Source organism: Gymnoscopelus braueri, assembly GCF_963280865.1.
Source record: "Gymnoscopelus braueri genome assembly, chromosome: 4".
NCBI classification, from domain to species: Eukaryota; Metazoa; Chordata; class Actinopteri; order Myctophiformes; family Myctophidae; genus Gymnoscopelus; species Gymnoscopelus braueri.
In genome coordinates, this window is record NC_137605.1 from 34750872 (window position 1) to 34775439 (window position 24568).

General features: G+C 41.6%; 2 protein-coding genes across 5 annotated transcripts in view; one reads left to right on the forward strand and one right to left on the reverse strand.

Moving 5' to 3' along the window:
• The window catches only part of zhx2a (zinc fingers and homeoboxes 2a), a 33516-nt gene extending 15799 nt beyond the window's left edge, over nt 1-17717 (reverse strand). For 2 of the 4 annotated variants that reach the window (XM_080427027.1, XM_080427026.1), the window contains exons 1-4: nt 14421-14885; nt 4799-5330; nt 3789-4484; nt 3100-3312 (exon numbers count right to left, since the gene is read on the reverse strand). In XM_080427027.1, coding sequence (XP_080283153.1) covers nt 3100-3312; nt 3789-4484; nt 4799-4897 — 1008 coding nt within the window. In that variant the 5' untranslated portion in view covers nt 4898-5330; nt 14421-14885. Of the gene's footprint in view, nt 1-3099; nt 3313-3788; nt 4485-4798; nt 5331-14420; nt 14886-17329 lie in introns of those variants that run through there. The other 2 variants (XM_080427025.1, XM_080427024.1) reach the window with 2 other exon arrangements.
• Nucleotides 1-24568, forward strand: part of sntb1 (syntrophin, basic 1) — a 400503-nt gene that overhangs the window by 18127 nt on the left and 357808 nt on the right. The gene's annotated exons all lie outside the window — the stretch shown is intronic.

Consider the following 24568-nt stretch of genomic DNA (forward strand, 5'->3'; position numbering starts at 1 on the left):
ATCAGTCAGAGGAGACTGAAAGTGACAATGTTCCAGACAAGGTGAATGCAGAACTAAAGTCCAGTCAACAGGTCACTGTACAGCTCGCTGCAAATGACACAGACCCCACTGAACCAGTGTTAGAATTGGAACGATACAGCAAGCTGAAAAGAGTCCTCAGAGTGACAGCCTGGATAAAGAGATTCATAGCCAATTCTCAAACAAAAACAAAGAAAAGAGGAGAACTGACTGCTGACGAGCTCTTCGAGGCAGAAAAGTACTGGATAAAGACAACACAACAACAGAGTTTCAGCCAGGAGATGAAACAACTGAAGGCAGAAAAAGGCCTGAACAATGACTGCAAAATCAAAGAACTCAAACCTTTCCTGGATGAACACGAGCTGCTCAGTGTGGGAGGAAGGCTGCAGCAGTCTGACTTCACATTCAGAGAGCAGCACCCATGGATTATGCCCAATAAACACAGATATTCAGAACTGCTGATAAAGTCATGTCATGGAAAAGTGATGCACTCAGGAGTGAGAGACACTCTCGTTCAAGTGAGAGAGAGATACTGGATCCTACGTGCCAGGCAGCTAGTCAAGAGAACTGTGGCAAGCTGCACAGTTTGCAAAAGATTCAAGGCAAAAGCCGGAAAGCAGATCACTGCGCCCTTGCCCAAAGACAGAATAACTGAATCCCCACCATTCGAAGTCACAGGTGTGGATTTTGCAGGGCCGCTTTATGTGAAGGCAGATGATTCTGTGAAGAAGTCATACATCGCGCTATTCACCTGTGCTGTAACCAGAGCAGTACACCTGGAACTGGTCTCAGATCAGTCAACAGAGACATTCCTGTTAGCGCTGAAAAGATTCATATCAAGAAGAGGATTATGCAAAATAATCTACTCAGACAATGCTAGAACATTCAAGAGAGCTGATCAAGACCTGAAAGAGCTGTGGAAAACTATCAAAGAACCACAGCTGTTAGAGTTCTTCTCAGAACGAGGCATCACCTGGAAGTTCATCGCAGAGCGAGCAGCCTGGTGGGGCGGATTCTGGGAGAGACTCGTCCGATCAGTAAAAACATGCCTGAAGAAAGTTCTTGGGAGAGCTTCACTCAACTTTGAAGAGATGTGCACAGTACTGACAGAGGTGGAGGCTATCATAAACTCTAGGCCTCTGACATTTGTGCACAACGAAGTGGATGAGCCACAGCCACTGACCCCAGCCCACTTTCTGGTGGGAAAAAGACTGACCTCTCTGCCACCAAAGCCCTTCCCTGCTGACACACAGCACCCAACTGCCAACAAGGCAGAGATCACAAGAAGATGGAAGTACAGGCAGAGACTCACAACCAGCTTCTGGAGCGCCTGGCGTAAGGATTACCTGCTGGACTTGAAGTCAGCACACCGCTGTGACACACCGACGCCCACCCCACTGAAAGTGGGTGACGTTGTACTCATTGGAGAAGATAACACCCCCAGACAAACCTGGAAACTGGGAAGAATCACAGAACTGTTTACAGGCCGAGATGGACTTGTCAGGTTGTGCATAGTCCGCACTCCCTCAGGGACTTTGCTAAGAAGACCTATTCAGTTACTGTACTGTCTTGAGATTGAATGAACAAGTAATTCATGGGGGGAGGATGTTGTAACTTAATTGGGTTACATAGTTAATTTGCATGATTGATTAAAAGATGATAATTCATAAAGTATTATTTACAGTTAAAAGCAGTTAAAAAGGAAAGATTTCATTTAATACAGTTATTGATATTGTTTATTGAGAAACATTGGTTTGACACTGTATTGTTACGTTTCTATATTTTGTATACCTAACAAAGGGTTAACTGAAACTGCATGTCCCACAAGGCTTAGCGGTAAACCGGATGTAAAGAGACGTCGGGTCAGTGTTATTGTGCCAGTGCGATTGAGCAATCCTAGCTCCGTGAAACGAATGAATGAAAGCTAAAGCTAACAAGTCTAAAAAGACCGTTTTTGTACCATTTTGTATCACACCTTTTTTCTCTATATAAAGTACCAACCTTTATTCCATTTCCGACGTCCTGTCTGCTACTTTGATCGTAGTTATTCTACAGTCGGTGTATGAAACGAAATGGGTGAATGTAATAATGCACATTGTAAAGCGCCTTGGATAAAGGGGCGGCAGTGGCTCAGGGGTAGAGTGGCCGGTAGAGCAGCCGGATGGGAACAGCAAGGTTCCCAGTTCGATCCCGGCCTCCCCCAGAGTTAGTGTCAAAGTGTCCTTGAGCAAGACACTGAACCCCTAATTGCTCCCGATGAGCAGGTTTCCTCCGCCATCGGTGTATGAATGGGTGAATATAATGCACATGTAAAGCGCTTGAGCTATATAAATGCACCATTTACGATTTATTTGACATTTCTGAGTGGCTGCCTGGCTGGTAACTTTAATATCTAGTGAAGAATATTGTGCATAATGTAATCCTAATGCGAGTTGTCAGTGTTTCTGGTAATGCATAATGCTGGTAGAAAGCATTTGATAGATTGAACATGCAACAAATTATTTGCTTAGCTATTGCTAAATTGATATATCACTCATAAAAACAACACATTTAACCTTTGAATATATGTGCACTTACAAGACACGCTGCTTTGGCTGATGTAATCGAGTTATTATGCGGTTCATTGTATTGTATCAATTTTTTGTTGTATAACAGCTGAGGGTGTGGGTGGGAAAGGGTGAGCAAGCTATCTGTGTGTTATGTAATGTTGTTTTTGTTTGCATTTCTGTTATTTAGTATTCGTCGAGAGTACCCCCTCGAAAATTAGATGATACATCTCAAGGGGCTGCCATCCTTTCAATAACTTCTGAAATTCTGGGTAAATACAGGAAAGGGAATTTTATAAGCCCATAAGCCCATTTTAACACTACATAATCATAACCATTATATCAAATAATTAATTAACAGTTTTTCCTCTTCAAGAAATCAGCTGACACCCTGTCTCAGCATTTCTTTAGTGAAACAGACTTTCATTTCAACCATACTAAATTATACCACATTGAGCAGAACGATGAACCATGAACAAAAATGTAATGAGATTATGTACTGTATATCCTAGTAGCTAATTATTATATATCTGACCTCCTCAGGTGACCAGCTGATGCCCTGTTTGAGCCTCTGCGTGGTGAACCACACTTTGATTTGCTCCTCTGGATGTTTGGAGGCTGCAGTTAGCCAGGACAGCTCAGCCTGTGTTGGGTAGGGGAACTTGTTGAAGGAGGAGATGAGAGTGAGGTTCCCATCCAGTGATGGGTTGTATTTGGTCGTGTTGAGGGGCACAGCGATCTTCGGCACCTGGAACAATAGTCGGTTTGGGGGGTAAAAAACAAAAACAAACAAAAAACAAGCTTTCGCATATGAAACATGATTTGTTAATTCAAAAAGCGTTAATCTTCAAACTTTAATCCAGCTAACTTTCAAATGAGGTTGATAAGGCATAATAGGGCTAATAGGGCTGCAACTATCGATTATGTTCTTCGCAATTATTCTATCGATTACTTTTCATGAATCGAATATCAAGAAGCTTATTTTTTGCATAAGTTTAGATTTTTTTGTATAATGAATCGATTAACCACCTAAGCATTATTTTATACTTCGTCGCACAATGGCGTCCTGCAAAAACGTCTAGTTGTGTAGATATTCGCCCATGTAGTCATGCCCAAAATAGGGATTGATTATTAATCTTTTCTGTTCTTTAATCGATTAAATTGACTAGTTTGATTAACTTAGCCCGATTAGATGTTACCTTGCTGTATCCTGGCCATTCCTACCTGTGAGTAGCTTTGAGGTCGCTGCAGGGAAGGCATGATGTGGGAAAGGCCATCTGCTTTGAGGAGCGTCGACTCTGGGATGATGACTGTTCCGTTTACATTGACCGCAGTGATTGGTTTCTTGGACAAATCTGGAGTGAACTTACCTAAGTGAGACTCTGTCCGTTTATTATCTGATGCTGCTCTCGGCTTACCACCCTTGCCCACGGCAGACTTACTGTGGGGGAGTGTACCAGAGTTGGATGTGTTGTAAATAACCGCGTTGTTACTGCACCCTTCTATCGTCTGCTCCAAGATCGTCTGATTGTTCAGTTTAATCCGTTTGAACTTGAAGTTGCTCTCCCCCGGGTGACATCTCTCATTGTGCTCTGTTAGGGTGTCAAACTTCTTTGTGTTGAAGTTGCAGACGGCACACAAGTATAGAGGGTTGAGGATGACATTTGGGTGGTTGGCATCGACATGCTCTTTGAAGGTGTTGATGTTCTGGGTGGAGAAGGGACAGTATTTACACTCATAGCCTCCTTGTTGTCTGCGCTGAGGTTTGGATGAGTCAGGTGGCTCCGTTTCTGGTTTCTCTGGAGCTAATAATGGAGGTTCCTGGGGTTTGTCCACATGTCCTGAAGCCACAGAAGGCTGCTTCTCTCTGGAGATATCAGTTTCCATCGGCCCCTCCTCAGCATTATCTTGCACTGTTGTCTGTAAAATAGAAGTGTTGCTATAATATTTGTAAACACATTCATTCATCCTTTCGCCCTATTATTTAATTCAGTCTATACATTGGATTTGTGTTAAAAGGACCATACTGGTGGTCTGGCATGTTTAAGTTATTGACTGCGACTCATCATATACTTGACATTACTGCTGACCATTTACCAAAGCATAGCACAGAAAAACGATGTTACAGTTTCTTTAAATCAAACAAACATTTGTACTACTTTTCAGTTTTACTGTATTCCTCAAATACAGGTGTTGAGCCCACACTGGTTGAAAATACATCAAACCTAACCAACCTCCATTTCCTGCGGTTCCTCTGCCTCCTCATCCATCTCCACCAAGGTCTGCTCTGGTCGGATCATGCAGGGTGTAGAGGCCTTGCGTCGGCTAGCCATGGTTGTTAGAGGCTGAGCGTGTGATGAACAGGGATGTGGTGCAGCAAACTGCTGTTTAGGCTCTAGTATTAAAAGAATGCCTAGGGTTCTTGTCTAAAGTGGAGCATCTGCTAGAACTACGTCAGGAAGCATCAAATGAAGCAGAGATGCCTCGGCTAAGGTGGTAACGGGCAACAAGGAAGAGGGCCTGTATTAGGAGGTCGTATCCGAGGCATAAGCTCCTAGAATAGGGGCATTTCTCAAAGGGAAAATGGGGGCAAATGCCTTGGGCTGAGGCCTACCCTTGATGCAGGGGTAGCTGGGTAGAGATGCAGGACAATGGTGGAGTTTGAGGGTCTGTCAGGGGTGATATGTTGTAAGTGGGATATAGGCCCTCTGACAGGGTCAGCTCCAGTGGTGGCCAGCCTCAGGGAACTGCATGACTGGACACTATCTGGATGGGAGAAAGGCATGGAGAAAAAAAAGACAATGGCAAATATTTTAGAAGAAAATATACATATCCAAACCAGAGCTATTTGCACATCTTTGTCATTAAAACAAAAGCCAGTTTTAAAATCGGTGTGATACTAGGTTGGGCTAGGGTTCAATAATGTGACATCTGCAAAAAATGCAACTAGGGATGCGATATATCATGGTATATGTAATTTTATATCACGGTAAATATCACAATGTAGGGTGAGTAATTTTCAGTTTTTAGTAACTGCTTCTTCTCCCTCATCTCGAGTTGGTTAATTTCCCTCTCCTTTTCCATGTTTCCTTGTTGCTGTCACATGGGAATCACTAAAGAGGTCCTGCCCACACCACATAAAACAGTCCCGCCCTCTGACATCGCCGCCCTTAATATACTAAAGGGAATAGCTACCGCAGTGGAAACAGTATAGCATCATCTCCAACGATGGACTAACATGGCACGGTATAGGCCTATACATCATACACCAAGGCCTGTCACAATTATTACATAATCGCCTAATCGCAATTATTTGAGATAATCGCAATTATTTAGCTTAATCGTCATAATTGTTTCTATGTTGAAAATTCTTCATATATATATATATATTTTTGCAGAAATAGCACAAGTAGATCAGCTATTTCTGCTGTTGTTTTGAAAGTATAAAATTATTAAATGTCAGTAATTTCGTTGTATATTTAAGTTATTTTTCATATCTGCCCTGTGCAATTTCTGATTACGAAGCCTAAAAGGCAAACAGAAATTATGTTTTTATTCATACTTTTCAATGTTCAATGACAAAAACACAATTAAATCGTTAATCGCAATTATTTCTGTGACAATTAATAGTCAACTTAAATTTGTAATTGTGACAGCCTTACATACACCACAACACCAGCTGCAAATATATATTTGTAAATGAACAGAAACTTGAAAACATCTTGATATCGTGGGTGCCTCGTGCAGTACCCTGTTGCATATGGTATTCATACAACAGAAAGAAATCGCTTTGAAAGCAATTCTGCAAGACAGACTTGAAATGTATTTCATACTATGATTATTAGAAGCAGGTCAAAGTCCATTAGTCCATAGATTACAGTCATCAAAAGTCCACAATAAAAGGGCCGTTCACACACGTTTTAAGCGGATGGCAGAGACCACAAATATAACAAATACAATGGTGAACGATATAGCTGTAGTTATCGTTGTAGTTGCAGTGCTCGGTGTGAACAAATTCAACGATTATCTGGGAGTACGTGGTCTCCTACAAATTTCAATTAAAATCTGAAAATATTGAGATTAGCCTACCTACATTGTACAGGCCTACAAATTGTTTGCAAAGAGGATAATTTTGTATGTCCTCCCGATTGTTCAACTATACAGTACATTAGCAATGATATAATATTATGTCATTTATATTACATAATATTATGGAGGGGGGGCTTTTCTGAGTCTTTGTTGATAGCGATAGTGAAGATAGACAGGAAATGGGGAGAAAGAGCTGGTGAGTGGCAAGCAGCTAATGGTCAGCCCGGCCTGGGTGTCGAATCAGGTACTTGCAGTCTGCCTGACAGAAAGTGAGACTAGAGCCTATGTGGTACGTGCCTGACCACTCGGCCTTCGGGCGCCCAGACTGACAACTTCTTTAATGGATTGAGAAGCATTATTAAAACGGGGCTACTGATATCCCCATGATATCTAAACTCCTTGGACAACCCACAGAGAGAGACATCATTAGAATGCAGACTCATTACCACAGCATTGCTATGGCAACGGTGGACACAGCGCTTCTGTCACAGATACAGTAGTTCTAATGCAGGATGGTGGCATGGTGGGGACACTGGGGAGACAAAAAGGAGCTACAGTAGCATTTGGATTTGATTCCATACAGCTAGGCTGAGATGGCCAGAAAGGGATTGGAGCTCCACTGTAGTATAATGTTGATCTGAACAAGACGACAATGAGAAAACGATCATGTTTATTTTAACAAGCACAAGCACAGTGACCACTTGACAGTAGAACTGTTCTGTTGGGACCTGCCCAGCAGTTTTTACTCAAATATGAAAAGCTCCAGAACTGCACTTCAATTGAACTGGTGCTGGTTTCATGAATCCTAAACAGTGGTTACTGCTTATGACTTATTTAGACTTTGTGTTATATTGAGGATTACAACGTAGCTTTTTGTAGGACTAGCCAAGGTACACTTGGTACTCACGGATACTGAGTACGAGCATTAATATCGTTATTTTTTTGCAGTTTAAAAAAAGAAACAATTCCATCAATGTTTAGTATTTTAGCTTATGCTGATCAGGATTTGCCGTGTTGAAGTAGCAGTAACGTATCCTAAAATTATACTTATCAAACATTACTGTTCAAAATCTCAAGCTTGAGACCAGGAGCGGGTGGAGAGATTTACCTATCCGCGCACGAGGAGGAGTTTAAGGGGAGCATGAGCGCTAGGTGTGACATGTGCAGGTCCTTTGTCCTTTGAGTCCATGCTGTCACATCAAGTATTGTTTTGGAGCAATTTGATAGACATTCCACAGAATTGTTTGGAAGCAGTGGATGCATTAATAATGTAAAATAACCCCCCTGTACTCTTGGGTTATTTGGTTCTTATTCTATAATTAGATTATATTGGCTATGTTTGTTTCTTTTATTATTGTTCAGAAATCATCTATCCATTGCCTGTCCAATCCTTAATCGTACACCTCTCAACAAATGGCTATTGGATCCTTGTGTTTGAATGTTCACACCACAAAGGTTCTATGGTCCATTTACTACACCTGTCCTCATAGTAGTGCAGACAGCTTTTTACAATTACTTATGGCCTAATAATTATTTAACAACCAAATGGATTACAATGTGTTCCTCCCTCTGGGTTATGGGAATTAAACAGCAAACACTGGGTGGAAACAATTAGAGTAAAACAAAACAATAACTAGAAAGAACCAGGTCGGTTCATGCCGATCGGTCTAACGGTGCCGGAGATAAGCTGCTCACAGACGGACGGATACACACACACAGAAGGACAGGGGCGAAAACATAGTCTTGGCTATGCCTTCGGCCTGGCGGAGACAATAATAATAAAAAATGCACTGCAGAAGGTGGGATCTGCAGAATGGCAGTAACAGAGGACAATCTAATTTGTGCAATGACATTAGTGAGTTTGACACACATATTCTAGTTTCAATAGACAATCTCAAACACTAAGAAAAACACATTAGATTTGATGCTCAAGGTGCTTCACATGTGTATATTAAAACATCCAGAATTCCAAGTTTCCAAGTTACTGAAAAATAACAGTAATATTACCTCCCTTTACAACCCTAGTCTGCAGACTGAGCTGTGTTCTGGAGCCATACTGTCTCAGCGCTCATTAAACTTGTATGAAGGTTCCTGGTAGCCTGCTGTCTCTCTCTCTGTATGGTCTGGTGTCTGTCTGAGCCATGCCACATATCACCAGAGTCACCTCTCTGAGAGTTATGGCATTAAAATCAGTAGAAGACCTGATAGTTCCTTAATGCTTCCTGATAGATGTTTTTTAGCAGCTAATGCTGCCAAACACCAAATCCAGTTTTCAGACAGAAACCACTTTCCAGTAATGTCAACAACAGCATCAATAGCTTTAGCTGCAGCATTCACAAGTGCAAAGAATATAGTGTTACTTTTTATATGAAATGTACATTGTGAAATTGTTTACCACAAATAATAAACACCTGAAGGGTTGGAGGAGTAGATATGGTAGCTGTGGGATGGGGTTCATGCTGCTTCTACAGAGATTAAAATGCAGACCAGACTCACTGTGTGTGTGTGTGTGTGTGTGTGTGTGTGTGTGTGTGTGTGTGTGTGTGTGTGTGTGTGTGTGTGTGTGTGTGTGTGAGTGTACTATGTTTGTTTGTTTTTCCCTTTTGACTGCTTTCTCCACTATCAGCCCCAGCAGCAGTGCGGAGGAGGATAAACATGTGTTTTTACATGATTTGTTTGTGTGAGGGGTGGAGAGTCACCAGTACTACAGTTACTGTAGGTCCCATCGTGGGTGTTAAGAGAGATGTGTAGCCTACATTAAAAAAAGAAAATAGAGACAGGTTGAGACTGAGAGGGTGAGAAAGAGAGAGATGGCTGGAGGCTGAATTTGGGACTGGTGCCGAATTAATTTAAATCTCATCAAAGTGCTGCACTGTGCATGGGTACTTACTTGATCTGGTCTGCATAGCAACAGGCTAATGCCCATGCAGGGCTTTGATCAAGCTATAATAAAGTGAATAAATAATGAAGAAAATGATTTCCCCATAGCAGGAATTAGAGGGCAAGCATTCCAGAAGGTGTTGCCGTCTTCCAGCTACCGCTTGCCTGAATCCATGTAATTGCGGCATACTCGTTCATCATATTGGTATATCGGCTGATATTTACTTTTAAATTATCTGTCAAATCAGCATCGGTAATTATTGACACTTCTAACCAATATTTTACTTTATATTTATGCTTTAATGAGAAGCTGCAAATAGAGTCCAGAAGGAAGCACTCACATCCCAAAAAAACGTATCAGGTGCTGGACAACAATACATACATTCGAGAAAAGGAAGGGAAGTCCGCACACTGGTAGCTCTCAGTAGAGCTGAGCTACCAGCGTGCGGACTTCTCTTCCTTTCCTTAATGAGAAGCTGAAAATGTTTGCATATGCACCCAGAATCACAATTACTGTAAAACTGATTTACGGTAAACCATGCTGGAAACTTAGTATTTCAATGTTGGTGTCGGTATGGATCGATTTGACCATACAATTAATCAGTTATTGGCTAAGATTTCAATATTGTGCATCCCTATTCTGAAGGGTTGCAGCAGTGCAAGAAAGGAATACACTTTATTATCAATCAATTTGCCAGATTCCCATAAGGAAGCTCAAGTAACCTTAATGGGTCATCACTGCCTTGTAATAGGCTACAAGATCTTGAATGTAGTTAATTCCAATAGGCTTTGCTGATTAGAAATGAATGATAGACAAAGTTTAGACATGATGGCTTTATTCTCCCGCCAGCCATTTTGCCCCATTGGGACGTTCCTATCCCGAGTGTGATGTAAGAGCAAAATGGCTGCCATGAGAACATGGCCTATAGGGCCAGCTACAGCATGCAACAGGTGACTCACACCATAAACATAAAGTCACTGTCGGGCAGAGACCTCCTATCTCCATATTCAATTTTGTTGTGTTTTTTCGTAAATTAATACCCTACTTGATCATACTACAGCATCACACAAAAGCATCAAAAGTAGCAAATCCACAAGCTCGAAACGAGGCGCGAAGCAACGTGTTTTGAGCTTGTAAATCTGCTACTTTTGCATTTGAATCCTGAAAAGTTTTGGACATATGAGGTTTCCACCCTGACTCGACAGAGACGATATCCAAGAGTCACAAACTCAGGCAGTTACCATGGTAACAGGCTAGCCAAGTAAGCACATTATGCGTCCAACAGCAGAAAAGTTGAATGTTTTGATACGAACCAATGCCGTCTACAGCGTGGTTGTGTGAACATGTTTCAACATGATGGCATGCCATTTACAATGTTGTCCATTCATGTAATAGCCCCACTGCTTATGTACATTATGTGTGCGCATGTGTTTGTATAATATTGTCTTGGCTAAGTGACCTTCACCTTTGTATACCTCATTGTTGTTTATTAATATTGGTAATGTAAGTCACGCTGAGGAAGACCTGTTAGGTTGAAACGCGTCCGTTGCTCTGTCCGTGGAGAGGCAAAATAAAAGGACATTTACTGTGTGCTGTCCGTTTTCTCAGTTTCAATCATATATGTTAATAACTGAAGCTTAAATTCTAGGACTGCACTAAAGTTGATTTGGATACGAGCATCTACTACAGTGAATGCAATAAATATAAGATCTCTCTTTTAAGATCTCTAGGCTCTTGTGATTGGCCCAAAGCTAACCAACGAGGCATGCTTGTGTTCTGTATTGATGACGCAGAGCAGAGAGCCTCTAAGCTTGGTGGGAAGCACAGAGCTATGTCTCTCCTATTGCCATATTTATCGGACCCGTGTTAGAAAATGTTACATTACGACATTAACAAGCATTCACGTGGCTACCACATTAGCTGCTCAATTCAAGAGCCAAACTGTCACTGATACAAACCATACATTTGCCTATAATTAATTGCTCTGCATGTTTTGTTAGTCAAATAATGTGTGCAGTGTTTCCCACAGAATGACAGTGTGATTGTGGCAGGGGGGTTGTTACCGTTTGTGTCAGTGAGCATTAACGGTAATGACAGAGATCCCACTTTTACCTCTGTAATAGAAATGGGACGTCACTTCACATGACGTTTCAGAGGAAAGGAAGTATCATTTCTTGTTTCTTTCTATCTAGGGGTGCAACAGTTAATCGAACTAATCAATTAAATACATTATAAACAATAATCAACAATCGGGGAAGAAAGGGGGAAAAAAATATATAGAGTTTGGGGGAAATTGTGAAATTTAGTTCTCTTTTCAACAAGCTTGTAGATGCAGATCGGCTATTTTAGCTATTTTTGGGTGACACTGTTGTACAACAAAGTATAAAATAGGGCTAATTGATTTAGTCAATTACAAAAGAATTAAAAGAAAATTCATGTCGATTCGGATACTGTATAAAAAAACAAGCTTCTCGATTATTCAATTAATTGAAAAAGAAATCAGTAGAATAATCACTAAGACGATTATCGATAGTTGCAGCCCTATTTGCATCTCTCCATGCATCCTTGTGAGGGTCTAAGAAGACGCAAGGAACATACACAAGTTAGGGAAACGTGGATGTACTGTAAGTTAAGAGACTTGGGATGCACCTATTGTCTTCCTCTCGTTCCTGTCTCATTCTCTCACTGAGATCCACCCACAGGTGATGACCTCATGTCTGTAGTTGCCTTAGTCACCTAACAACACATAATAGTAACCAAGCAGCACACAGCCGAGTGGAGAAGTACAGAACAGAACACAATATAGGATTTAGTGACATCATCACAGAGCTGAGCATGCCAGGTCATGATGACAACATCTCTGCTCAACCAATGCACCATGACTCACACCAAAGACCTTCATTTTTCACCAAAGCATCAGACAGCCTGAAAAATGAATGTAGGCTAGTCTGTAATTTATTAGGCCAGTACCATTCCCGCCCCTAACGAATATGGCCATACGCTGTTACCTTCCTATTCCACCCTGCGACTCAGGCAGCCATGTCAGCTATGTCTGAACCAACCGCTACAGGTGAAGAGAATGTTGCTACACCAATTCAGAAGTGGGGTACAGCCCATGCAGTTTCTCTCATTTATGCAGTTTCTTGCAGGAGAAAACATTGCCGTTTTCAGATAATGCAAGTTGTTGATTTTACCCGATTTCTCAAAACCGGCTAAATGATCAAGCAGTAGCCTACAGAAAGAAAATGACTACAATGTCCTTCTGTAAACTTGATAGCTTACATCTGAATCTATAATGATTGAACATATAAGCTTGACATTTCTTTGGCAGCATTTTTGTCTGCACACTTTTGCATCTTCTACTCATAATTTCCCTCATCATTTTCTGCAATTAGTTAGGAGGCATAGACCAAAAGCTAGTTTTTCCATTTGCTAATTTGACAGCTACTTAAAAATGCATCAAGACAAATAGTGTGTTTAAGTTTTGCAAAAAACCCAGGCTATGCTTTTGTCACCTAAATGTGTTAGCTTGTGCTTGATGGAAGAGATGCAGCTAATGTGGGAGTGATTGCAGGAAAGCATACGCAGTAAAGCACCATCTAACATTTTTACACCTCAATTTTTCAAGAGTCACACTTCAGAAGTTGTCTCAGACCTTTTATTTTTATTTTTATTTAATCATTTTTATCCCTCGATTTTGTAACCCTTTTTTTTCACCCGGTGCCAATTTTCTAAGTGATCCTGGGCACTACACTCCCCCCACCAGCCTTGGGAGCCCAGGGCCGAGCTCATGCCTCCTTCAATGCATGCCAATGCCAACTGACCTTCTCGTCTCCTGACAGGGGGGAGTTTCCCTGGTTGGACGTAGGGCATGGAAGGAACACATTATTCCAACCAGTTCCCTTCCCCTCCATCAGGCGCCCCGGCTGACCAGGGGGAGGCAGTATAGTGACCAGATTACTACATGTTTTTGTGAGGGTATTAGCTACCCTAGGAGACACGGGGAGAACATGCAAAGGCCCTTTCGCCAACCCCACCTAGGGTATGGGCGCTGGTGACGCGGAGGAGAAGACACGCCCCAAGCGCCCACAGCGTCCCGGGAATCGAACCCAGGACCTTCTAGCTGTGAGGCGACAGCGCTACCGACTGCGCCACCGTGCCCCTGTCTCAGACCTTTTCAAAGATTAAAGTCATACTGTGTAACTTTTTCAATTAACAAGTTCTTTTTTATATAATCTTTCATAATATTTTTCACAATCAGTATTCTACATGTTTTTTTTGTAGAATACTGTTTTTTGACAACTAAACACTATTAAACATTATCTTTATTTGCTAGTGTCTGCACTCGCACCAAAATGACGTAGGCAGCAGACATTTATTTATTTATGTATTGTACAGTTAATAAATACCGTTTGACAATGTGTTGTTGCTTTACAAAATATCCTCAAGCTCTAAGACCCTACGGCATTCATTTTTCAGCGTTCCTTCCGTATAGGCCAATCCTGTAATAACAACAGCGGTGCTACAAGCAGTGTCATTCTATTTATATTTCAGTAGAAATCTGTACCAATAAAATATATATTCACACACACGTATGTGATATATAGAGAGAGAGAGAGAGAGAGAGAGAGAGAGAGAGAGAGAGAGAGAGAGAGAGAGAGAGAGAGAGAGAGAGAGAGAGAGAGAGAGAGAGAGAGAGAGAGAGAGAGAGAGAGAGAGAGAGAGAGAGAGAGAGAGAGAGAGAGAGAGAGAGAGAGAGAGAGAGATATATATATATATATATATATATATATATATATATATATATATATATATATATATATATATATATACACACACACACACACACACACACACATACATACACATATATAATTGGAACATACCCGGCGCATGGTCCACCTTGATAGAGCATTGGTATGTGATGTAGTCTATGCTATGCCTTAGATCTGGTCCCCTGGTGCTGGAGAATTGGCTGCCCAGTGCCCACGGCTCCTAATAGTTAGGATGGGTTAAATGCAGAGGACAAATGGCAATAAATAAATAAATAAATACACACAAAATATGCACGATCATCAGGGTAGCAGGTCACCAAGCGTTAGCTTTTTGTGTTTGCTGATAGCTGCACGATATTGAAATTTGGACGAGATTCAATCATTTCCATGGTCATATTGAAAGAAGATTTGTAACAATAGTGTGTCTTGTTCCCTCCTCGCATGACTGAAGTTGAACAGCCATTGCAAATGGTACATTTTATATTACTTTCAGAGACTTTGACATCATTTCACACAGTAGACATTGCATCCTGTGTAGGTACAGTAGGTTAACACAAGCTGTTTTCCCACCAACTCATCAATGTGGTTGTTGGCACATAATCGTTAATTGGCATTAGTTTTTTGGTATCTGTCCATTACCAATAACACATTTTAAAGTAATTATTGGCAGATACTGATAGGAGGACCTATATATATCATCCATCCCTTTGACTAGCCAACACTGCTGTTAATTACCTAACAGCTTGATATAATAGTTTACCAAAATGGAAATTCTGTCATTATCGACTCATTCCAGTTGAAACACAGGTGAAGTTTCAATATCCACATAACACACAGCTCGCTGTGTGTGCCAGCACAACTTTGTAGTAGTCTTTTCCAAAATATCCCAAAGACCAATATTTACACAATTTAGTGCAAATCTTCACTACAGCTGTTGTTTTTGAAAATGTTCATGCATGTGCATACTCAGACCTTGTAAACACATACGCTGAGCAAAACATGCACTAAATAACCAATATACTATGGCATTTTGCTCTATCAGTGGAATCCTTTGGTTTCAGAAGAACCAGATTATGCTGCATGAGCTCATTGAGCTGGAGTAATTTTATGGTCATTTTTGCCCTATATGTAACTCCAACTGTTCACCTTTAACTTCGGTTTTGGAAAAGGCTGCTACAAAGTTGTAATAGCCTCCCTATGTGTTATGTGGACAAAGAAACGTCACCTGTGTTTGAATAGGCATGAAAGTGAATTAAATGTTTGGGTGAGCTATTCCTTTAAGGGTAAAAGTACCCTTCCACACACCATGTCATTGCAAAACCTCTTAATTGTCAAGCTTTTTAAATTAGATCATCATTGGGACATATGTAGATCCATTATGGAATTTGTAGTTTACTTGCCTAAACCAAAGCAGCAGCACATGTGGTAGTCAGACAATACTTTACAGGAAACAATATAGAATACATATACCATCATAAATACCGCCCTACAATAACTGTACTATAGCATAACCCTCAAGTCAAATTCCTCATTTAAACCCAAAGGTCACCGTCCTTAATGGCTTCACCTAATTGTAATTCAACCTTACCGTATGTATTCTCTGAAAACTGCCAAACAGTTTAGACTCCAGTGGAGTGCAGCATAATACAGCCCCACTGATGACTACAACGCAGGAGGGCAGCAGCACTTAACCTGTCGTTTGTTGACTAGGGTTCATGCCACTTTGATCTTGCACGTCTTTCTGGATAAAAGTGTCTGATAAGCTAAATGATTGTATAAGTCCTCTGGCTATAAGTCTGTGGACAACAGTGCAGCACTGTCTTGAGGGGCAGGGCCCTGCTAAAAAACAAACCATGTAGATCACTGGTTCTCAAAGATAGCAGATATTAGTTTGAATATGAATATATATATATATATATATGTTGTTTAACTCAAATCTTTGATTCTGGAGGTCACTGTCACAAAATATGAGATGGGGGTCCGCCGCCGCGAAATACATATCATTTTGGGGGTCCTTCACATGAAAAAGTTTGAGAACAACACAGAAGTGTCACACATACTGTCATATACAGCAAAGTCTATAGACTCCTTCAAAGTGCCGCACACACATACTGGAAGCACCCTGAGACTGGGTACAAAGCTCACAAAAGTTCCAATTCCAATTTCTGACCAACTGCGACTGACTTTTACAGCAACTGTACCGCAGTGCACAGATACACAGTCAGTGTGTGTGTGTGTGTGTGTGTGTGTGTGTGTGTGTGTGTGTGTGTGTGTGTGTGTGTGTGTGTGTGTGTGTGTGTGTGTGTGTGTGTGTGTCTGCAGCAGAACGGCCGTGGTCGTTCTGAGGGGAGGCAGCGTCACCAGGGGTCCGCCTACATCACACAGTCACGGCAACCAACCAACCCAGAAATCAAACTGTCCACAAACACGTTGGGACAACAAAAGTAAAGCGTTATAAACCCCTCACCACCAACACAATAACACGACGGGGGTTGAAAACGCCGTGGTTATAACAAAGATGTGGACAGAGAGAGAGAGGGGCGCAGAAAACCCTTCTCTAAAAAAAATGTTCCCCTCGCCATCGACGTAACAACATGTCGGCAAAGGACGGCCATATTTTGCTGGTTATGTCGACACACACAGGAGGAGGGGAGGGAAAGTAGACACGATGTTCTCCCTTCTTTTCGCTTTACTGGCCCGGTTTACGGTCAGTTAGACGTAGAACTCGCATGAGAGCGAACGTCAGTTAACAAACTTGGCCCGGTGTGCCAAAGCGTCGGAACATTGTTTACTGTACGGCATGCAGGTGTAAACTAGCGGGGCAGGCAAAGTTCATGCAGGCTAGACTTAGTTAAAACATCAACCCAGAGGCTTGTTGTTGGGTGTTTAGTGAGCCACACGCCAAGGCGATCTAACTGAAAACCAAACAAACACAACGCCATGCAGGTTCAACTTCTTCTTGGACCGTTTCCAACAACAGAGGAAGAGTTTAGCGATATTTTTTTTTGTTTTTTCTTTACCTGCTCCCCCCAATATGGTGCGATGCTCAGGTGGATGAACAACAACAAATCCCAAAGAAGCGATGGTTCAGCCGACTGATCAACTTATAACTCTGTGAACAACAATATTCCTGGACGCGGGGTCGAACATCCGACCACCAGACAACACAGACGACAGAAAAATTGCCGATCACAAGGAGGCTCTACGCCAAATGCCACATGATCGCCGACGTCAGCGGACGTATTTGCATGCGATACCGGAGCCCCGATGTCCATCCATAGCGGGTCCATACGGTTACTACCACAGACCCGCCCCGGCCGGCGGCGGTGGTGCAAACACAGCCGGTAAGAAGTGCTTGATGCAGGGACCATGCTTCCTGTGCTAAAAATGAATGAACTGTGTCTTGCCGTCAAGTTGCTTCTGTGTTGATGTTTCTGCCTCTCTCTCTCTCTCTCCTCTCCTGGATGCTCATTGAATATTAAATGAGCAGAGAGAGAAGGGGGCGTTTCGTCGTTGGACAAAGTCCCTCCCACCTCGTCCTGTTATCCCCCCACACACACCCCGTGGAAAGAGGGAGGAGGAGGTGGGGGGGGGGGGGGGGTGTAGTATATTGCTGCAGTGTCATCTCAGGTGGAATCTGTCCTTTGCCGACAGAAAACTGAAACCTATATTATCTCTCTCTCTCTCTCTATCTCACTCTCTCTTTCTAACACGCACACACACACACACACACACACACACACACACACACACACACACACACACACACACACACACACACACACACACACACACACACACACACACACACACCAGGGTGGATCATAATCCTCACATGGTACATATCCCTTAGGTCAGCATTTAAGTTACCGTTTAGGGAATAGCTACAAACTATCCAAAAGTGTCAGAATCCAATATCTCTGACACAACAGTGACCCCCACTGGACCTGCTTTGGAACGACACATTCTGACCTTGGCCCACAAACACACTGATATAGTCTGCACAACATCCTATCTCAATGCTGATCTTTATGACTGTATTTTACTGGAGTGAGTAGTATGCCTTTCTTTTTCAGTGCTGAGACTTCTTGCCCTTTCCATGAAATGTTATTCCTTTAAATGATTATCGCTTTTCTCATTTCACCTATTACACATACTTTCAAAAAACGAAATATGTAAATTAAGGCGTGTTGAGGCAACTGATATATGGGTTATGTAAAAGGCATTGGCCTTTGTTCCAATCTACTTGGATTTGGATTTAATATTGGTGCAGTTGGGTAAAAAGAAAATCTATTCTGTTCCAAAAAGCATACAGTACTGCAGTGCCAGTGATCTCTACCTGATGCATTATTCATTAGCTGAGTTAGCGTCTAGTGGCTGCCGGGGAGTTTGGGTTTATTAGAAATGCAAATTGGATACCAATGCACTCATGTTAATTATTAATATCATATTAATGTTAAGGTCTCACTATTCTGGTTTAATTGGCTTTCATGTCCTGAAAACGCCCAATAGCAAAAAAAAAGAAAAAGAAAGTCCGGTGAAACCTTTCCGTGAACCACCTACAAAAAGATAAGGTAAAAATACGAATACTGTTTAGTTTCTGATGTAGAAACATTTCTTACATTGGTGTAAAATATGGAGTGGGAATATAACACTGGGTTATCATATGGATCATTTCATCATATACTTATTTATTTATTTTTGTTGCAAAGCTGCAATTGGACCTTTTATTTAATCCTAACTTTAATGTTTATTATACAATATAATTAGCCCATATGCAGTAGCCTGACATGGCCAGACTAATATCACTGCGTAGACGTAGATATTCATCTGGAACTTCGGTGTGGAAGATTCATTTCCAAGGGGCGGTTACAAACAGATTCAAACGTCACAGCTAAAAATGTCCCACTTTGAATAGTGGGCTGTAATTGGTCACCCACAACTCTGGGGTGAGCAAAATGTAATTCAAACCGAGGAGTGGTAGACCTATCTGCCCAGGGCTGTTTGTTTTAGCTGTGGCAGATTCGTCTGGTTTCCAGGCTACATCTGCAGTGGTTGGAGGTGGTCTCCCTACTCTTCCATTGAAATTGTAGGACACCTACGGGTTGACAACGGATAGTGGTATTGTCTGAAGCTCATAAGCCAATATCTCCCATGGCAAAGTGGGGATTCCCTCTTGACTGAGAGTGTACATGTGTAGATGTTGGGAGAACCGGGTCCGAATCTCAGGTAGGACTTGAAACTTACGGATTGAAACCGTTTTGTTATGACCCTGGCCTAGGGGAGCCAGGGAACATATCATAAATACAGGGGAGACGCAGTTTACCAAGAAATTAGTTTTTTATTAAATATACAAAAGTAATTGAACAGATCAGGAATAAACTGATGAGGAAAATGTGGAAATCAGTAGAGTCAGTAGTGTAATGTGTGTATGCATGAGTGGATTGTGTAGGTTGGGTGAGAGTGTTGCATGGGTTAACATAAATGTTGAATGAGGTGCATAGTGGGTGAGGTGCAAAAATTCAAAACGAACTGGGAGAGGACTGGGGAGACGAGCACCCAAGCCCAAGTGCTCCCCAATTAGACTGATGGCCATCATCTCACTGCTCCCCAATAGGAACCAATGAGAAGGAGAAATTAGTACAAAGCAAATACACAAACCATAACCATAAGTGGAAGTCATAAGTGAAATATACCTAACAACATCCTGGGAACCGTCACTGTATGTATATACAGTATGTTGTATTCTATGTTTCCTCTTTCCAATGTGTTTGGATGCAAAATACTAAATAAGGTGCTCAGTTCTATTCTATTCTATTCTATTCTATTCTATTCTATTCTATGAATCCACTCAATGATATTCTCTCTTAGCCCAGTAGGCCCTTCTATTTTTGATAAATTGAAAAAGCTAGTGCCTTTAAAGCTAATGAAAACATACAGTATACTGTACTGTTTTATTTGTAGGCTATATACACAGTTGAATCCTCAGTGTTGATATCCATTTGTAACTCTGAGACTGCACAAAATGTAGGCGAACCAAAGGTGTATAGTTGATTTTCTAGATAAAACGTTTTCATCTAATGGTGTAATATGTGACAGCACCAGCAATGTCCATCCATAGTGCCATAAAAGCCTGATTTATACAATGCTTTCAGGTGGCCTTCCCAACTCATAGTGGCCACCAATAACCACTGAAACTACAGCCACTTAGACATGAAACTCATGGTGATTCTACTTATGTCTATAATCATGCATACACCGCACCGCTATGGAGCTACCAATTTGTTACCACTTTCGCACCTTATGCTTTACCTCATGTGCAGTATATATGGTATCTGCTGGTTATGCTATGTGTATATGAGATATCTTGATCTTCGTATGTTCTCTTTGACATGTTTGTTAATGTTCGATCTTCTCCCTTTCTGTAAAATAGCAAAAGATTATGGAGCTTACGCAAAAGCGAATTTCACCCACTTCTTTACACCTGGAAACCAGTAATGTGACAGTAAAGTTGAAGTTGAACGACTGCACTATTTTAGTAGAACTTGATAAAGAGGAGACAACACAGCACCTACAACGTTGCTGTTCTGAGGCCTGCACATCTGCTGTTACCGATGAAGCTAGGAGACAAAGTGACAAAGAGTGAATAAAACAGACTTTCAGTCGCAAGTCAAAATGTTATCAGCCAAAATGCAAGCATGGTATGGGAGACCTTTTGTGAAACATTAGGGTCCACTCTTTGTCATAGTATGCAATCCATATATCAGTGTGTCATAAACAAAATGAAAGTCTAAAAAGGCCAATGAATAACAAGGAAAGTAATTAACGTCCCAATAAAGAGCTATCGCTGAAGTTTGAACAACTGGGTTTAGTGAGCTAACTTTGAGGAATAACTATTTGTTTATGTCTTGCTGGAAATTGTATAAATAACGCACACGCACTCATATGCAGAGAATGTGTGCATGTACAGGTAGGATAACAGCAGGAGGGAAATCCATGCTTGTCTAGATGAGGTTAGCCTACAAACAGATAAAGGCTTAATGTTATTTCTTTATCAGAATTATTTATCAGAATTTCAACATAGTAGGCCTATATATTTTAAAATTAACAAAAGTTGAACTAGGCAGTTTTTAAAATAAGTTTGAAATTTAATAAGGCTCTACACCAAAAATAAACATTTGTTTATTTTACCCACCATGAGTTAAATAAATCTTCCAGGAAGTGATCCATGCTATTCTGTTTCAATCAATATACTGAATTGTCAAAATTATACAATCTCCAGAGAGCCATGAGTCATGACTGTAATCAACAATTGAATTAAGAGAGACACTGACAAGCTGCTCTGTTGTTAGTTCAAAGACTGATAATCAACAATACATTGTACCCATGACACTTTCGAAGCATCCATTAAATCAGCCTTCCAGAAAGTTACATTTAAAAACATGACAAACTAAAGCCAGGGCCTTTTAGTCAGAAGCTTTACGGAAATTGTCACTTGATGGCGCCAAATAGCTTTGAATGTAGCTGTTATGAACTTGGAACAAGGAACATGACTGAAGTCAATTTATTTGTTGGTTGTGCATGTTATTTTAGAACAAATAATATTGAATTAAACTTTAATCAGTAACCATCATTCAATCTGGTAAAATTGGCGCTAGGGGATATAGGCCTAATGGTTAAAGACATGGTCAGTGAATGGAATAGAGCAAGTGAAGTGATTAACAGGGTGAGGGAAGAGCTTGAAAAAGAGGGAGACAACTAGGGAGGAAGAAAGCTATAGATAGAAAATAGGAGGAATTATATGACAATGGCTTACATTGAGGGATAAATGTCAGTGTGGTCATAAGAAATCAGGAGCAGCTGGCAATTGGCACCGGTGCCCTGTAGCGGATTAGCATACATACTGTCGATGTTCCTCTCCTCTCCTCTCCTCTCATCTAGCAATTCAAGTAAAAGAAGATAAATGGTTCATTTAATTTTTGGCAGTAGCTGTGTGTGCAAGCTTATCTGCATGTCTGTCTTCTGTATGTGCTGTATGTGAGAAGAGGAAGGGGCGAAGCAATTAGCATCAATGGCCATGAATTTTTTTGTCCTATTTACACTTTTCTATAGTCATATACTTCTTAATTGACAGCTCAGCTACAGAAGAAAACGATGGATAGGAGATTCTGGGAGGATGATAACACGATGAAAGTAGAGAGAAATTGCAAGGCTAGAGGGATAGAGTTTAAAACAATGGGCAACTAGAGTAGAGACTGCAGTAAAAATAAAAATAAACTCTCACACTCACACTTAAACCACTGCAAATGAAGTCCAGAGCTCTAGGAGGTCAAGTGAGTACATAATTCCTCAACACAGCCTACAGTATTGTTCTGGTTTCATAGAAGGATTCTGACCTAGTCCTGGACTAATTAAAAAAAGAAGGGAGTTACTTTAAGGGTTTCCAATTGGCTCAACAGATAAAGGCACATGTACTTCCAACTTCATGTTTGAATCCAATATGCTTTCTCATGTCAAAGTATGATATGTGCTGTGCCACATCTTCTGTCTGGGCCCATGAAACGCAGGACATCACATCAACTTTGGTTTAGATTTAGGGCGTCTTGGTGGCACAGGGGGAAAGTTACTGCCCACCACTGTGGAGACAGGGGTTCGATTCCTCCACAGCACCCCCGGCTTGGCCAGGGGCTCCTATGAACACGGTTGAAAGCCAGCAGGGGAGGGCGATCTGTCTCACTGCACTGAGTGCTACAGGTTATTTGGGGTACCCTTTCAGCAGGGAGCAGAACTGGGAGGGATAGCGTGTTGTTCCACATGCATCCACTCATGTAACTCCTCACTGTCAGGTGAAAAGAAGTATTGTGTATCATGTGTATCGTGGTTGTCTACACACCCTCCTCAGACCGTAACAGTAGGGGTAGCTGTGACAGGGACTGTAAATACATTGGGGGAATTGGTAATGATTTAAATTGCCAATTTGGGACCACTGGTACTGCTAGTTTTAATCTAGTAATAATAATAATAATAATACAGACCTTATTAATCCTGTGTGGGAAATTCAGTTTCAGCTTCACCAAGCTGATGGCTGCTCAGACAGTCATAATTGAGCATTCAGGGGGGGAGAAGTTAGCAAAGGCGTGTCCAGGGGGTGGCCTCGGGTGGCATGGCCACCCCTGAATCTGAGGTGGCACCTATGGTACAGACTTTGTGCATTCAGAAATATGCAGTAGCCATTCAGGAATTCACCCAGGGTACAGTGACTCTTGGTCGTTCAGAGAGTGCTCAGAGCATTGCAGTTTGAAAATTCAGAGCGCCAACTGACTGACCGACTGGTTTTCTGAGCGTCTTAACATTTGTTACAATGGCGGTCGGATGAAATTTCATTGCAAAATGCAATGGTTGTGGCTTATTTGGCAGGCTACTCCAGACTACACTAGAGTAATCAACACGCAACTGGTCTACAGTATGTGTAACAAAACAGGTTATAATCATGTTTATGAACGTTCATTTGAGGTGAATTAATTTCTAAAGATGAAAATGGAAAGTGACGGGGGCACGGTGGCGCAATCGGTAGCGCTGTCGCCTCACAGCTAGAAGGTCCTGGGTTCGATTCCCGCAGGGGACGCTGTAGGCGCTGGGGGCGTGTTATCTCCTCCGCGTCATCAGTGCCCATACCCTAGGTGGGGCTGGCGAAAGGGCCTCTCTGTGTGGAATTTGCATGGTCTCCTAGGGTAGGTACCCTCACAAAAACATGCAGTAATCCTGGTCACTATGCTGCCTCCCCCTGGCCAGCCGGGGGGCGCCTGATGGAGGGGAATGGAACTGGTTGGAATAACGTGTTCCTTCCACGCGCTACGTCCAACCAGGGAAACTCTCCCCTGTCAGGTGATAAGAAGGTCAGTTGGCTCTCATGCATTGAAGGAGGCATGAGCTCGGCCCTGGCCTCCCTAGGTTGGCAGAGGGAAGGTAGTGCCCAGGATTACATAGACAATTGGCACTGGGTGTAAAAAATGGGGTTACACACTAACTAGTGTTGCCATTGGTAGGTGTAGTCATCTTCTAAATTAAACTTTAATATCTATTGTAAGACTGAACTGCTGTGATTTGTCTGAAAATGGAAAAAAATAAGTACAGTTTTTTTTAAACACAGTAAGACACTGTAATGTTAGTTATTAAAGTAATATATGGGTAATAGTGGAGACAAAAAAGGTAATTAATCCTATTCCGATGCCTGTATGTCCCAATAGGGTCACCCCAGT